This window comes from Bombina bombina, chromosome 9 (assembly GCF_027579735.1).
Source record: "Bombina bombina isolate aBomBom1 chromosome 9, aBomBom1.pri, whole genome shotgun sequence".
NCBI classification, from domain to species: domain Eukaryota; kingdom Metazoa; phylum Chordata; class Amphibia; order Anura; family Bombinatoridae; genus Bombina; species Bombina bombina.
Window position 1 is genome coordinate 41,055,153 of NC_069507.1, and position 17,526 is coordinate 41,072,678.

At 31.6% G+C, this 17,526-nt stretch overlaps 1 protein-coding gene across 1 annotated transcript; it reads right to left on the reverse strand.

Moving 5' to 3' along the window:
- Positions 1-217: 217 nt before the first annotated feature.
- LOC128639482 (golgin subfamily A member 6-like protein 2) lies at positions 218-6,688 on the reverse strand. Its single transcript, XM_053691623.1, has 2 exons — positions 6,522-6,688; positions 218-581 (listed from the first exon to the last, which is right to left on the reverse strand). Exons 1-2 carry the CDS (start codon positions 6,568-6,570, stop codon positions 259-261), a joined length of 372 nt encoding a protein of 123 aa, XP_053547598.1. The 5' UTR covers positions 6,571-6,688; the 3' UTR covers positions 218-258.
- Between the last annotated feature and the right edge of the window lie 10,838 nt (positions 6,689-17,526).

The window sequence follows — 17,526 nt, forward strand, 5'->3', positions numbered from 1 at the left end:
ATCTTACAGTTTGATACAATTTTATAGCCATCTATAAGCACAATATGCTTTCTCACTTAAAATCAACACTTCACGAAGGCATCTTCAGAAATATGAGTTTATTAATAGTTTTCTTACAATACACACAAGCTTGGGAACTCTTTTTTATAATAAACACATTGATGTAATGTTAGACAGCTGGTATTTTATAGAATGGTCTTGATTAGTTTCCCATTTATTAGCGTGGGTTGAGCAGAATCATTTTCACTTATGAAATCTTCACTTTTTAGCTGGACCTTTGTGAACTTTATTGTCTCCTCCATGACCCCCATGACCTTTCTCATCATGACCTCCTTTATCTCCACCATGACCTTTATCTTGGCCCCCATGACCTTTGCTGGAGTCATCGTGGCCTTTCTTATCATGACTTCCATCACCTCCACTGTGACCTTGATGACATTTATCTTGACCCCCATGACCTTTTTCTTGAGCTTCATGGCCTTTGTCTTGACCCCCATGACCTTTCTCTTGAGCCTCGTGGCCTTTTTCTTGACCCCCATGACCTTTATCTTGATGAGCCTCTTTCACATGATCCTCAGCATCTAAAACACAACAATGTACATAAGTTGACTTTATATTTGTTTTTATTTAATTCATATTATGTTTATATATATATATATATATATTGCTTGTGTTTGTTTTTTATTTTGCCTTTTTTCTCTGCAATTGGCTCCGGAAAACTGACATTTTTTACTGCCCCAAAGAGACTGTAATACATCCAACAGATTCCAGACCACTAACCCTGCAACATTCAACATAGTGATTGCTTAATCAGTGCAGGAGCTAATTCGTTGCTGTCCCTAAATAGCCACATTAAAAGAGATAAGATAAATATACTCAAGATACTTTTAAAGTTGTACATCTCTGGTCTGCAAAATAGTACTTTTAAAACTTTTTTTTTCTTATTCAGAACTTTTGCAAGGCAGTGCTTCATTGCAAATATATATAATGCATAGGCCTAGAAATGTGCACAACTCCAAAGGTCCCAGACTAATAAAAATTTTCAGCAGCTGAAGTAAAGGGAAATTCCAACCATAATTGGAATACACATGGATGCATTTCAGTTTTGTATAGAAGATAAAAGCTATAACTGTTTCAAATGTGTATTTAAATATGTGCCGAGAGCCTAAAATGCTTGTACCATCTGGTAATGACTCAATTTGTTAATTGCTGACATGATACAAGCCCCACTGGTGCTCTGAGCAGCTGCAGTATTTAAAATGGTGGTGCACTGAGAATATCTAGCTATGCTTCACATGCACGTGCAGAGAAAAATTGTTAATACTCAAACAGTGATAACTTTTACTAGAAGCATTTTTGCCAATACATGTATATTGCAAATATGTTGCTTTTCAAATATGTAATTAATCTATGTGCATTTCAGTTTTGCCAGGAATGTCCCTTTAAGATCACTTCAGAACTGTAGAGTTTTGTAACAATTAAAGGGATATACCAATTTTTTTCTTTCATAATTCAGATAGAGCATGCTATTTTAAGCAACTTTATAATTTACTCCTATTAGCAATTGTTCTTCATTCTCTTTCTATCTTTATTTGAAAAAGCAGTAATCTAAGCTTAGGAGCCTGTACATTTTTGATTCAGTAACCTGGGTAACGCTTGCTGATTGGTCCTATATTTAGCCACCAATCAGCAAGCACTACCCGGTTGCTGGACCAAAAATGGGCCGACTCCTAAGCTTAGATTCTTTCTTTTCAAATAAAGATAGCAAGAGAACAAAGAAAAATTGATAATAGGAGTAAATTAGAAAGTTGCTTAAAATTGCATGCTCTATCTGAATCATGAAAGAAAAAAAAAATGGTTTAGTGTCCCTTTAAGAATATCTTAGAACAGTTGTGTTTTGTTTGTTATGGCATCTTGTTTATTTGTATTATTCATTTTAGAACAAAGTAGCTGAGAATCATGTCAGATGATGGCAACAGTTCTGTTAATTATACCTGATTGCCATGTAAATGGTAACAGTTATATTCATCTCAAATCTTTATACAAGTGATTGTCATCTTGGTTTGTTTGATTTTTTTCCCTGAATATAAGTTAGTAGGAATATAAGTTAGTATGAATATAAGTTAGTATGAATACAAGTTAGTATGAATATAAGTTAGTATGAATATAAGTTAGTATGAATACAAGTTAGTATGAATATAAGTTAGTATGAATATAAGTTAGTATGAATATAAGTATGAATATAGGTTAGTATGAATATAAGTAAGTATGAATATAAGTATGAATATAAGTTAGTATGAATATAAGTATGAATATAAGTTAGTATGCATATAAGTAAGTATGAATATAAGTATGAATATAAGTTAGTATGAATATAAGTATGAATATAAGTTAGTATGCATATAAGTAAGTATGAATATAAGTATGAATATAAGTTAGTATGCATATAAGTAAGTATGAATATAAGTATGAATATAAGTTAGTATGAATATAAGTATGAATATAAGTTAGTATGCATATAAGTAAGTATGAATATAAGTTAGTATGAATATAAGTATGAATATAAGTTAGTATGAATATAAGTATGAATATAAGTTAGTATGCATATAAGTAAGTATGAATATAAGTATGAATATAAGTTAGTATGAATATAAGTATTAATATAAGTTAGTATGAATATAAGTTAGTATGAATACAAGTTAGTATGAATATAAGTTAGTATGAATATAAGTTAGTATGAATATAAGTATGAATATAAGTTAGTATGAATATAAGTAAGTATGAATATAAGTATGAATATAAGTTAGTATGAATATAAGTATGAATATAAGTTAGTATGAATATAAGTTAGTATGAATATAAGTATGAATATAAGTTAGTAGGAATACAAGTTAGTATGAATATAAGTTAGTATGAATATAAGTATGAATATAAGTTAGTATGAATATAAGTAAGTATGAATATAAGTATGAATATAAGTTAGTATGAATATAAGTATGAATATAAGTTAGTATAAATATAAGTTAGTATGAATATAAGTATGAATATAAGTTAGTATGAATACAAGTTAGTATGAATATAAGTTAGTATGAATACAAGTTAGTATGAATACAAGTTAGTATGAATATAAGTCGTATGAATATAAGTTAGTATGAATATAAGTCGTATGAATATAAGTTAGTATGAATATAAGTTAGTATGAATACAAGTTAGTATGAATACAAGTTAGTATGAATACAAGTTAGTATGAATATAAGTAAGTATGAATATAAGTTAGTATGAATACAAGTTAGTATGAATATAAGTAAGTATGAATATAAGTTAGTATGAATACAAGTTAGTATGAATATAAGTTAGTATGAATACAAGTTAGTATGAATACAAGTTAGTATGAATATAAGTTAGTATGAATATAAGTAAGTATGAATATAAGTTAGTATGAATATAAGTTAGTATGAATACAAGTTAGTATGAATATAAGTAAGTATGAATATAAGTTAGTATGAATATAAGTTAGTATGAATATAAGTAAGTATGAATATAAGTTAGTATGAATACAAGTTAGTATGAATATAAGTTAGTATGAATATAAGTAAGTATGAATATAAGTTAGTATGAATATAAGTAGTATGAATACAAGTTAGTATGAATATAAGTAAGTATGAATATAAGTTAGTATGAATATAAGTTAGTATGAATATATATGAGTATGAATATAAGTTAGTATGAATATAAGTCGTATGAATATAAGTTAGTATGAATATATATTAGTATGAATATATATTAGTATGAATATAAGTTAGTATGAATCTAAGTATGAATATAAGTTAGTATGAATACAAGTTAGTATGAATATAAGTAAGTATGAAGATAAGTTAGTATGAATATAAGTAAGTATGAAGATAAGTTAGTATGAAGATAAGTATGAATATAAGTTAGTATGAATATAAGTTAGTATGAATATAAGTATGAATATAAGTATGAATATAAGTAAGTATGAATATAAGTTAGTATGAATATAAGTTAGTATGAATATAAGTTAGTATGAAGATAAGTATGAATATAAGTTAGTATGAATATAAGTTAGTATGAATATAAGTTAGTATGAAGATAAGTATGAATATAAGTTAGTATGAAGATAAGTATGAATATAAGTTAGTATGAATATGTTAGTATGAATATAAGTTAGTATGAATATAAGTAAGTATGAATATAAGTTAGTATGAATATAAGTTAGTATGAATATATATTAGTATGAATATAAGTTAGTATGAATATATATTAGTATGAATATAAGTTAGTATGAATATAAGTCGTATGAATATAAGTTAGTATGAATATATATTAGTATGAATATATATTAGTATGAATATAAGTTAGTATGAATCTAAGTATGAATATAAGTTAGTATGAATACAAGTTAGTATGAATATAAGTAAGTATGAAGATAAGTTAGTATGAATATAAGTAAGTATGAAGATAAGTTAGTATGAAGATAAGTATGAATATAAGTTAGTATGAATATAAGTTAGTATGAATATAAGTATGAATATAAGTAAGTATGAATATAAGTTAGTATGAATATAAGTTAGTATGAATATAAGTTAGTATGAAGATAAGTATGAATATAAGTTAGTATGAATATAAGTTAGTATGAATATAAGTTAGTATGAATATAAGTTAGTATGAAGATAAGTATAAATATAAGTTAGTATGAAGATAAGTATGAATATAAGTTAGTATGAATATAAGTTAGTATGAATATAAGTTAGTATGAAGATAAGTATGAATATAAGTTAGTATGAATATAAGTTAGTATGAATATAAGTATGAATATAAGTTAGTATGAATATAAGTATGAATATAAGTTAGTATGAATATAAGTTAGTATGAATATAAGTATGAATATAAGTTAGTATGAATATAAGTATGAATATAAGTTAGTATGAATATAAGTTAGTATGAATACAAGTTAGTATGAATATAGGTACTTTACTAGCTTAAGTGGCATAAAAGTGCAAAAAATTAAATGGTTTAATGCGTTGCTTGCAACTATGTGTTTAACACATGCAAATCAAAATTAAAGGGACATAAACCCCCAAATATTTCTTTCATGATTCAGATAGAACATACAATTTTAAACAACTTTCTAGTGTATTTCTATTATAAAATTTTCTTTGTTTTCTTGGTATCCTGTGTTAAAAAGCAGGAAGCTAAGCTCAGGGGTGTGCACGGCTGCAGCATTATATGGCAGCAGTTTTGCAAGAATGTTATACATTAGAAAGCACACAATATGGCAGCACTATTTCCTGTCATGTAGTGCTCTAGACATGCATTCTACCTATCTAGATGTCTCTTTAACAAAGAATAATATGAGAATGAAGCAGATTTAATAATATAAGTAAATTGTAAACTTTTTAAATTGTATTCTCTATCTACATCATGAAAAAAAAAATTGGGTTTCATGAGCCTTTAAAACCAGCTTTTTAGAATCTATGCACTACTGGGAGCTAGCTGAACACATTTGTTGGCCCAATAAAAATAGGCATATGCAGGTATCCCCCAATCACCTGCTAGCTCACAGCAGAGCATTGGTGCTGCTAAGCCTACATAAGTATGCTTTTCAATAAACCATACAAAGAGAGTAGAGTAATTTGAAAACAAGTAAGTTGAAAAGACTTCAATTAGTGGTCTATTGGCTAATATCATTGTGCTCTCTTGGCTAATTCACTTACAGTTTCTCCAGCATTCAAAATGTAATAAATTCCCATGTTATTCTATGCAGATTATTCAATAAAGAATGGGAAGGTGAGGGAATGAGTTCTATTGAATAAAATAGGGGGAATTTGAGCAGTAATTTGTTAATGAGTAGAGTCTATTGGTGATTTGTTCTTTTATAGAGGTGTTTAGTGATATGGGACAACATTGACTAATTCTATTCACCCTCTGCATCTTCACCAACCTCACCAGCCATTTTATCTTCTTCACCAGTTCCTAATGTTGATTCGCTAAGGTATATATTTAAAGGACCAGTCAACACAGTAGATTTGCATAATCAACAAATGCAAGATAAAAAGACAATGCAATAGCACTTAGTCTGAACTTCAAATGAGTAGTAGATTTTTTTCTATGACAATTTTAAGTTATGTCTTTTTCCACTCTCCCTGTAACATGTGACAGCATCAGCCAATCACAAATGCATACACGAACCATGTGACAGCCATCAGCCATTCACAAATGTATACACACTTATTCTTGCACATGCTCAGTAGGAGCTGGTGTCTCAAAAAGTTTAAATATAAAAAGACTGTGCACATTTTGTTAATGGGAGTAAATTGGAAAGTTGTTTAAAATTGCTGCTCTATCTGAATAATGAAAGATTAATTTTGTTTGAGTGTCCCTTTAAGTTATTTTTGAGTAAACTGACTGCATAAATCACTATAGAAGCTGGTGAATATGAAGATAGAGTAGAAGAAGACTTATAAGAATATAATAAAGAACTGTGCAAATAATATACTTACGGTCATGGCCTTTGGACTGCTGGTGTGAACCTCCTTTGCTTGCAGACATGACTGTGATCTTGGGCTGTTGGAGAGGAATTGAGAAGAAGATGTAAATTGCTTTGGTTGGATTAACTGAGCTTGGAAATGCTTCTTTTATACACAGCTGGAGTCATCTCCATAGTGAGTAAGAGATATTATGCATTTAGAGGTCAGCCCAGCAACCAATAGGATTCTAGTATGACTTTGTAATTGGGCATTTTTAAATAATTTCATGGAATCATTTAATTTCCTCTATTATAGATACCGAGTGGCTGTAAGCATTTGATCTCATGTTGTCATTCTACAATTTACAGAATTGTTACCTCCTTACAAAAAGGGAACCTCCTTGTAGCAAGTAAATAGATTTCTTAAAGCCTCATTGATGTTTTTTATGTCAGGAGTTAAGCAATCTATTGCAAAATATCTGCAAATAACAAAGCATTTAAACAGTTTTTTTTTAAATTCCAGCTTGCATTATTTTACAGTCCAGGGGCATAGCATTTGAAAAGCTTTTTGGATCTCCTTCTGTGGTTAAATTGGGAATGATATAAAATAGCTCCTCACTGATAAAGCAATCACTGTGTAGAATATTGCAGGGTTAGGATACTGGATGCTACAGGGTATGCTCTAGTTTCTCTTTGGGGCAGTGGAAAACACAATCACAGTTTTAGACATGACAGGAAAATGGGGGGAAGAGAAATAAAGTACACTGCTTTGCTTCTTTACTACACATAATAAAGCATTTTAGGTTTAATTTCATTTTCAGTTCAATGTCCCATTAAAGGGACATGAAACCCAAAATGATTAAATATGCTTATATTATCGTTTACTTAGTTCTCAAAGTTTTCTTTGTTGAAGAAATATCTAGATAGATAGTGGGCAATACATTACAGGAAACACTGCTGCCACCCTCTGTTCTTGCAATAGTATAACATATAGTGCTCCAGTCACGTGAACGCTCCTACACCTTCCTTCCTGATTTCAACAAAGGATACTAATAGAACAAAGTAAACTGGATAATAGAAGAAAATTAGAATTTTGTTAAATTTTTTTCCCTTCTAAAGCATGAAAGAAATTTTGAGGGTTATTATGATCAGTTATTTGTAGAGCGTCAACAAATTATATAAAAACATATTGCTTCACTTGTAATCTAGGCGATCATAGATAGTATGTAAAAATAATGTTACAATGTAATAAAAGTTGAAGATCCACTAACGTACTTAGGTCACTCTCTTTAATCTGGCTAGACTATGTGACAAACACAATAGGCTAGATTACAAGTGGAGCAGTATTTAACGCTCCTGCTTGAGCGCTAACTCCGCCAGAAATAATTTGAAAGTAAACTGTTTTCACCAGTGCGCTAACTGGACGCGCATAAAAACTCGAACTTAGACTATTGCGTGCGCATTAACGTATTTCCCTATGAAAGTCAATGAAGCAAAAAAGTTGTGGGGGAGCCCCAAAAAGCATTTCACATTCCAATGTTCTTCACATAGAAGAATATGTTCTATTCATTCATAAATATTTCTACATATGTCTGATGGTATTTTGGTACAATATATATAAATAGGAATATCTATTTATAAATACATAGAACACATTCCCCTATGTATGGAACATTGGAATATGAAATAGTTACAGTAAATATACACTATAATACTTTATTAAAAATGAATATTGCATAAATATGTTTTTACATCTTTAATGCACATATGTGCTATAATGCACATATATATATATATATATATACATGCAGTATATATATATATATATATATATGTGTGTGTGTGTACATATCTATTTATGTGTTTACATGTGTATATATGTATGTAAATACTTATATACACATATAAATACATACATAAATCTGTACACACACACATATATATATATATATATATATATATATATATATATATATATATATATACATATATTAAGACATGTATATGTACGTATCTCAATGTTAAAGCCCTTTGTCTGCCTTTTTTTAGCCCTTATAACTCTTTTGTGCAATATTTTTTAATAATTTTTATTAGATGGTGTTATTATCAGTGTAACTGTACTTTGTAATGTCATTTTGATGTGTTTTGTGACACTTTTTTTTCACGAAACAGTTCCAGAGCTCTGCGGGCGCAGTAATCATTCTAACGTTAATCATGATTGCGCTCAAGCAATAGTGTTTACTTTCAAATACCAAGTCTAAACCCAATGTGCACAAACACCTGCAATAAACCCCTTTTGGCTGTTAACGTGCCACTAGTGATCTGCCCCTTCATCATTCTGTTAGATTTATTTCCTTATTTTTTTAATCATTTTAAGCACCATAAATAAAACTAAGTAAGTGGTAAATGCGTTACATTTTCTGGTAATTTTTATTCACTTTAAAATGGTAAACCACTTTTATTTCATCATGTAAGAAGGATATAATGATTGTGTGTATAATCTTTCCTTATAAACATGATGCATTTTCTTTTATGATGCATTTTAAATTACTTCTTTTTATATGGAATGCAGTATTTACATCCACATTATTTATATACAGTGATACATGATAATTATTTTGCTTATAAAATCAGAATAATATTTACCTTGCCCTAAGTTATTCCCTATTTTAATTTAAGCCATCATGACTGATTCTCATTGGATGGTGCATGTTCTGGCAAATACATCATTTTTCTTACTCACTGTTTAATAGCAGCAAACTGTGTATATAAGCAGCTCCTCCAGGGCCCGTTGGCATAGTATAAACAATCTAATCTTCTCAGCTCCTCAGCACCACCAGAACCTGCAACAATGTCTGCAACCAAAGGAGGTGGACACCAGAAACACGATCAATGCAAGGGTAATGATTTTAGAATATTTTTATTAGAATGGCTACAGCTTTGTACATTGTGTGTAGTAAACATCTTAAGGGGACTTTTTGGTGTAATAAATTACATTATTATGTTGGAGCATTTTGTTATCAGATGGTCTTGTTGCAGGGGTTAAAGAAAACTAGAAATGCTGCTATAATTAAAAGCAACAATGAATTAGGCAAATTTATTATAACACTGAAAGGTTATTTTTTTTGTAGCAATATAATAACTATTTGTATTTAATAATAACAATGTATTTACATTATTTATGTTTATCTGCTTTGTTATAGTATATGATCAAACACCATCCAACAGATATAAAATATCCTTCATTTTTATAACCATAAACACCACCTATATTATAAATATCCTTAAGTAAAGAACTCTTTGCGCCGTATATATTTATATTTTGTTTGTTTTATAATATAATTGTTCACCTGCCTAGCAATGTACTGGCAATTTATAAACAATGTTTATTGGTTGCATTTTTATTAATATTATGATTATGATTATTATTATTATGTTAAAGGGACAATTTTCATATAACTGCATGTAACAGACACTACTACAAAGAAAAATATGCACAGATGCTGATCTAAAAATCCAGTGTAAACCCTTTTAGAAACGTACTTAGAAGCTCCCAGTTTAGCACTGTTGGTGAGGTTTGGCTGGGACACCCAAAAAGGACTCCCCCTTTACTGCATATCAAAAGACAGATTACATAAACAGGACTCACCAGGAGTTTGTAAATGCAAGTATACATCTGACACTATGGGGCTTGGTTAGGAGTCGGAAAATCAGCACAATGTTATTAAAAATAAGCAAAACTATACATTTTTACAAAAATACTACCAGATGGGCTATATAAATGGATCATCTACAGGAAATTTATGCAAAGAAAAATCTAGTGTACAGTGCCACTTTAATGTTTAAAATACTACAGCATATAACTTTTATTAGATTACTGTATTTTCAAAGTGAAATTAAATTAATATTGTATTTCTTGCATTTTTATTCATTTGCTCTATTTTGTTATTAGATCCCTGTCAACAACAAGGTCATGGAGGTCATGGCGATGGGGGCAAGGGTCATGGAGGTCAAGGACAATGTGATCAAGGACATGGGGGCCAAGGTCATGGGGGTCACAGCCAGGGAGGCCAAGGCCATGGAAGTCAAGGGCATGGTGGTCAAGGCCATTGTGATCAAGGTCATGGTGGTCAAGGTCATGGAGGTCAAGGTCATGGAGGTCAAGGCCATGGAGGTCAAGGGCATGGAGGTCAAGACCATGGAAGCCAAGGGCATGGTGGTCAAGGCCATTGTGATCAAGGTCATGGTGGTCAAGGTCATGGTGGTCAAGGTCATGGAGGTCAAGGTCATGGAGGTCAAGGCCATGGAGGTCAAGGGCATGGTGGACAGGGAGGTCACTGTTAAGCCAATCAAAGCCATATCTAATGAGGCTGATATTAATTTTGTTGACAAAGAGATAAGATTTCAACATGGAAAATATTTTATTATGTTTAAAAATCACACTCATTTTTTAAACACACAGCAAGTTTACAAAACTGTTTATTGTGTCATAAACCCATCTCAATCTGCAAAATCTGTGTTGACATTAATAAATGAAATCTTCATTAATAACAATCTCTCGTGCATGTCTATTTACAATAAAAACTACTGAGATCAATAGAAAGATGGATACATAAATAGATAAAGACAGATACATCTATATAGAAATACATATCTACATAGATGATAGATAGGGAAGATATGTACATAGATGATATATATATATATATATATATATATATATATATATATATATATATATATATATATATATATATACAGTATATATATATATATATATATATATATATATATATACTGTATAATGCATAATATCATAAATAGATAATAGATGATAAAAAGAAAGATAGTGTAGACAGATGCTAATTAATTAGATAGACAGACAGATAGATTTATAGACATATATCGATATATAGAAACATACCTAGATGGTGGATAGGGTAGATAGATAGATCAAGTGCCATTATTTTAAAGGAACTAGCTGAACACATTTTGTGATTAAATTGAAAGATGCAGAATTATGCAGCCTCCAATCAGCAGCTAGCTCTCAGTAATTACTGCTCCTGGGTCTACCTGGTTATGATTTTCAACAGAGGATGCCAACAAAATAAATTAGATAATAGTAATAAATTGGAAAAGCATTTAAAATTGCATGTATTTTCTGAATCGTGAAATATTTTTTTTACTTATGTTTTAAAGAAACATAAGAATTTGAAATGCTTTTCAAATTTGACTAAACTAATTTCCATTTTAAAAACAAAAACTTCTGATGACAACTATAACATGCTCTGACATAATTGTGGGTTGATGCAACTTCTCTAATACCTAGTTTCCTACCTGTGGGAAGTGTACCCCTTGCACAGATACAATCATATTAAATATGCAAAGCATAAATTGTAACTTAAGTACACTGGATATGCAAAAAACACACAGAAATGTGTACTTATAAATGCAAAATACAAAGCATAATTGTTGTTCTTTCGTAAAATGGGCTGAAGATGGGCGTTCCATGAGTGTATATGAAATTGTCTCTCTAATCCCAGCGTAATTATGTAAAGATGTTCGCACTACAGATCTCACAGTTATTTTTTACAAACGAAAAGGTTGTGATTTATTCTCAAAACACTCAAAATAATTATAACCCTAATAGAAAAAAACATGCATACGTAAATATAGGCGATTGTAAGACGCTATACACAGAAAGCAGCATAATGTGATATATATCGGCTGCAGGATTTAATTTTTAAATTGCACCCCCTGCTGACTGCTAACTTAGCTCTACAGAGAGATTCATTAGTTTCATTAGGAGACATCTCCCCTTTTTTACAATACAGGTGGCCCTCGGTTTACGCCGGTTCAATTTGCGCCATTTCAGAATAACAACCTTTTTTTTCAGTCATGTGACTGCTATTGAAATGCATTGAAAAGCAGTGCACTAATTAAAATAGCCAGTAGGTGGAGCTGTCCGCTTGTGTTGCAGGAAAATTAAGCAAGCTTTACAGCCTGAAATGAATCTGTGTACACAGAGAAGTCTAGAGCTATTGAGCAAACAAGATCTAGCAGGCACTTCCCTATTATCTTCCTGTCCAGCAGCTTGAGGTGAGGGTGCCTAACTGCTTATTAATCACTGCAGATTGAAATGCATAGAATAGGTGCAGACCCAATATTATCTAACATGCTAACAATGTAGAGAACGGTTTGCAGAAAAGTGCAAGTAAAAAACGTTATTGTTCATTACACTTAGTTTGATAATGATGCAATCTGTTGTGTAATTTATTTTATTAGGTGCAGTTAGCAAATGTTTTTGTTCATTAAACTTAGTTTGATTATATTTTCTGTGTTGTGTGATTATTCTATTAGGTTATAATACTGTTTTAGCAAATGTTTTTGTTCATTTAACTTAGTTTAATTATATATTCTGTGTTGTATGATTATTTGATACTGTTTATATTGCTGTTTAGCATTTATTGTCTTTATTTCAAAGCTTTAAAAATAATGTATTAGGTGTTACTTATGTCAATTTTGAGAGGGGCCTGGAACCTAACTCCCTCATTTCCCATTGACTTACATTATAAACTGGGTTTCAATTTACAACGGTAAAATAAAATAACCATTCTGAAATTAATTAGCAAATATTTGGTTTAAAACTGAGACAATGGGCTAAATTCATAAAAAAAATAATTTGTTAAACTATTATCTTGCAAAAAAAAATCAGCAAATTCAGTGCAGGAAAAATCTTAAGATTCATACCCGACCCTCATTAAATCAGTCAGTAGCGAGATCAGTTCTAGGAAAATGAACAGAGACACTTTTATCTCACAAGCATTTCCGTAACTTAGAACTACTGCTGTTAAGGATACCGGCATGACAAAAACCCTAACTAGCAAAGAATCAAAATGAAAAAACATCATTATCTAAAAAGCAGTTCATTATTCCTATGCTTAAATGAATACTAGAAAAAAAATTCAACCTTGTCAGCTTTAAGAAGTTAAGACATTACTGAGACAAGACACTCCACAAAGGAATTCATGCCTTTCTAAATCCTGAAGAACAACCTCAATAACACCCCTAAAAACTTTTTTTTTTGCTTCTGCAAGACCGCCAGCACAAATATTTAAAGGGACACTGAACCCCATTTTTTTCTTTTGTGATTCAGATAGAGCATGCAATTTTAAACAACATTCTAATTTACTCCTATTATCAATTTTACTTTTTTTTTTGCTATCTTTATTTGAAAAAGAATGCATCTAAGCTTTTTTTTTTTTGGTTCAGTCTCTGGACAGCACTTTTTATTGGTGGCTGAACTTATACACCAATCGGCAAGAACAACCCAGGTTGTTCACCAAAAATGGGCCGGCATCTAAACTTAAATTCTTGCATTTCAAATAAAGATAGCAAGAGAATGAAGAAAATTTGATAATAGGAGTAAATTAGAAAGGTGCTTAAAATGTCATGCTCTATCTGAATCACAAAAGAAAAAAATGTGGGTTCAGTGTCCCTTTAACTTTAACATGTATTTACAAATCTATTTTTGCAAAAGTTCTCTAAGTGTTTTATTTTATGTTTTTGTTTTGTTTTTAGCAGTTCATGCTTGTTCTGTGAGACATCATGGGGCCAAATTATCAAGCTCCCAATGGAGTTTGATACCCCTGTTTCTTTGTGAGCCTTCTGCATTTGAGGCTGCGGTCTTCAATCCGTCCAATCTTATACGATCGGGCTGATTGACAGCCCCTGCTAGCGGCGAATCTGCAGGGGGCAGCATTGCACAAGCAGTTCACAAGAACTGCTTGTAAAATGATAAATGCCGACAGCATATGCTGTTGGCAGTAATCCATGTGCGGCGCACATGATACGCTACATTAGTAAATCGGCCCCCATGTATTAAGGGCTCAAAATTTCCACTAGCCCACTAGCCATTGGGGAGTGGAAATTAAACTGTGGCAAGTGAAAGTTAGTTAGTCAATGTTGAGTCTGAAGTCTGGGGGCATGTTGTAATTAGCAAAGTTGGCACATTGTACATTCCTATAACAGAACTGACAAACGCACATTTTGGGCTATGTGCTAAAACTATTATGTAAAGGAATATTATGTAGCCATAAAAGTGTATGGATATGTTATTCTTCCAGGGTTGTCGGAACCACATTAGTGCTTAGACGGGTACTTCTGAAAGGGTAAACAGGGCAGAGAGATATTGCAGAGGAAAAGTGAAAGTTGAGAATAAGGTAGTGTTAAGAAACAATGGAGAAAAAAAGAGTAAAGAGATAGAAGAGAAGTAAAGAGAAGATAATGGGGCCGATTTCACAAGCTGTCAATCGGCCCCAATGCAGCTGTTTCCGCTCGAGCCTTCTTATGACCGCTGCTCCTTAACTCGTATGCTTCCTCTGAGGCTGTGGACATCGACCCATCCAATCATAAAGGATCGGGTTGATTGACACCCCCTGCTAGTGGCCGATTGGCCGCAAATCTGCAGGGGGCGGCATTGCACAAACAGTTCACCAAAACTGCTTGTGCAGTGTTAAATGCCAACAGTGTATGCTGTTAGCATTCAGAGATGTCCGTCGGACATGATCTGCTGAGTGGATCATGTCGGACAGACACTTTATAAATTGGCCCGATGTCCTGAGAGAGAAGCATAAGGGTAGAAAGAGAGATTAAAGATAGGAGGGAGTGGAGATAAATAGTTGAGAGAGAAGGGAGTGATGATAATTATTAAAAAAAATATCTCCAGGTCTGCTATGAACTTCCATGGCTGTCAGCACTCTCTATGTTCAACAACTTCCTTTTTGTTTCAAGCTGTTTTCTTCCCCAGAACCTCTAGTTGATGTTTCTAACTGCCATGAACTTATTTGTGTTAATGTATTACTGTATGTAGCATTATTTAATGTGTTATGGTATAAAATAAAAATAATATTACAAAATGTTTCAAAATGGCTAAACATATGCAAAGAGAGGGGTAAAGTAGAGGGTGTGGTGTGGGTGGGATAAGAAGTGGCGAGTAAGATTTTGTACTGGCTAGTAGCTTAGGACTTGACTGATATGTTGAGCCATATACATTAACTATATGTAAATAACAGGAAGCTCCTCTGGCAATCAACTGAAAAAGATAGGTGAAATGAGCCTTTATGACTTTTGCCAAATATGGACAAAATCTATGTGCCAATAAAATTGGATAAGCCAATAGACCAATATAACGATTATACTGGATCAATGAATCAAATACATGGGAATTTATTAAAAATACAATTTATGAGAATAATTAAAAACAAATCATAAAGTTAAAATCAATACCAGAAGATCCAAGATCCAAGATCTTAAATGAGACCTTTAAAATAAAGCAGACTATTAGATGCACACATCTCATTGAATGTGGGTGTGGTCTGCAATATGTGGGACAGACCACAAGACAGCTAAAGGATAGGATTCAAGAGCACCTATTACAGATCAAATGGAAGAAAGTTGATCTGCCCATATACAAATATTTTAAAGAAGTACATGGAGGGAATGTTAAAAGCTTCAAATATATGGGGATAAGCAAATTACAAACAGATTGGAGAGGGTGTAATATGGAACTAAGATTTCTGAGAACTGAATCCAAGTGGATTTTTAATCTAGATTGCATATACCCTAAAGGATTAAACCCCAACTTTGAGGTAGAACACCTATTTAAATGGACTTCTATGTCCATATAGGGAGATTTGGGTTAATTGGACATGTATTATCATACTAGTTCTTGTATCTGCTTTCATACTACCTAGTAATTAGGTTAGGCTAGATTAACTTCTCCGCTGTAGTTTTGGTAATTTTGAATTTAAGATGTTCTTTTTGTTGGATTTTAAGGATTAGTTCAATAAATGGTTCTCTATGTTATTGAAACCCATAAATTTTATGTGATAATAATACTCATACTTCTATTTTTATTAGGTTCATGCATTTTTATTTTTTATTTTTTTTATTTATATATTCATATATTTTGTAATTTGTATTTGACATTTATAATTGTCATTGCACATTTCTTATCAGCAATTTGTAAATCCTGGAGGATATTTAGCCTAAAATCTCAATTATCGTAAAAAAAAGAGTACAGTTATCTCACTAACAAGCACCCTAAGATACCAGTGTTCTATTATTTGCCCAAGATCCACAAGAGATTGGATAACCCCCCTGGGAGACCAATCATATCAGGCATAGTTTTTTTGTCTAGCAACCTCTCTGAGTACATTGACAAAAAATTACAGACCCATGTGAGATCCTTACCATCTTATATCAGAGATTCAACTGAGGTTTTGAATATTTTGAAAAGCATTGAATGAAATGACAGCTATTTTTTGTTACAAGCGATGTGACATCACTGTATACTTGCATTCCGCATCAACAAGGTTGAATACTATTTAAATAAAGATACTCATATGCCACAGGAACAAAAAACATTTATACTCGATGGCATAGACTTTAAATTGAAACACAATTATTTTAATTGTGAGGGCAAATTCTATCGAAAAAATTTGTGGAACAGTTATGGGGACCAGGTTCATGCCAAGCTATGCTAATTTATATATGGGCAGATGGGAGTCCATATTTTGGGATTCCTGCCCAGCAAGCGTGGACCTGGTCCTCTATAAGAGGTATATTGACAATTTGCTCATAGTTTGGAAAGGCAACCTTGAAGTCCTGACACACACTTTAGAGGTCATGAACCACAATTAAATAAATCTAAAATTCACTCATCAGATCAGCAAACCTTTTTAGATCTAGACATATGTGTGAAAAATGGGAATATTGAAACATCAACATTCTTCAAGGAGGTAGACTGCAATAACTACATACATCAGACTAGCTGTCAACTCAACAAATGGATTTCAAATATTCCAAAAGGTCAATTTATGCAGATCAAAAAGAACTGTTCTAGTGACGATATGTGGGATAAACAATCTTTGGTACTCAAAGACAGATTTCCAGAGAGAGGCTATAATAGAACATCCATAGATCAAACCATCAATGAAATCAATGATATACAAAGAGATACTCTTCTGGCCTACAAA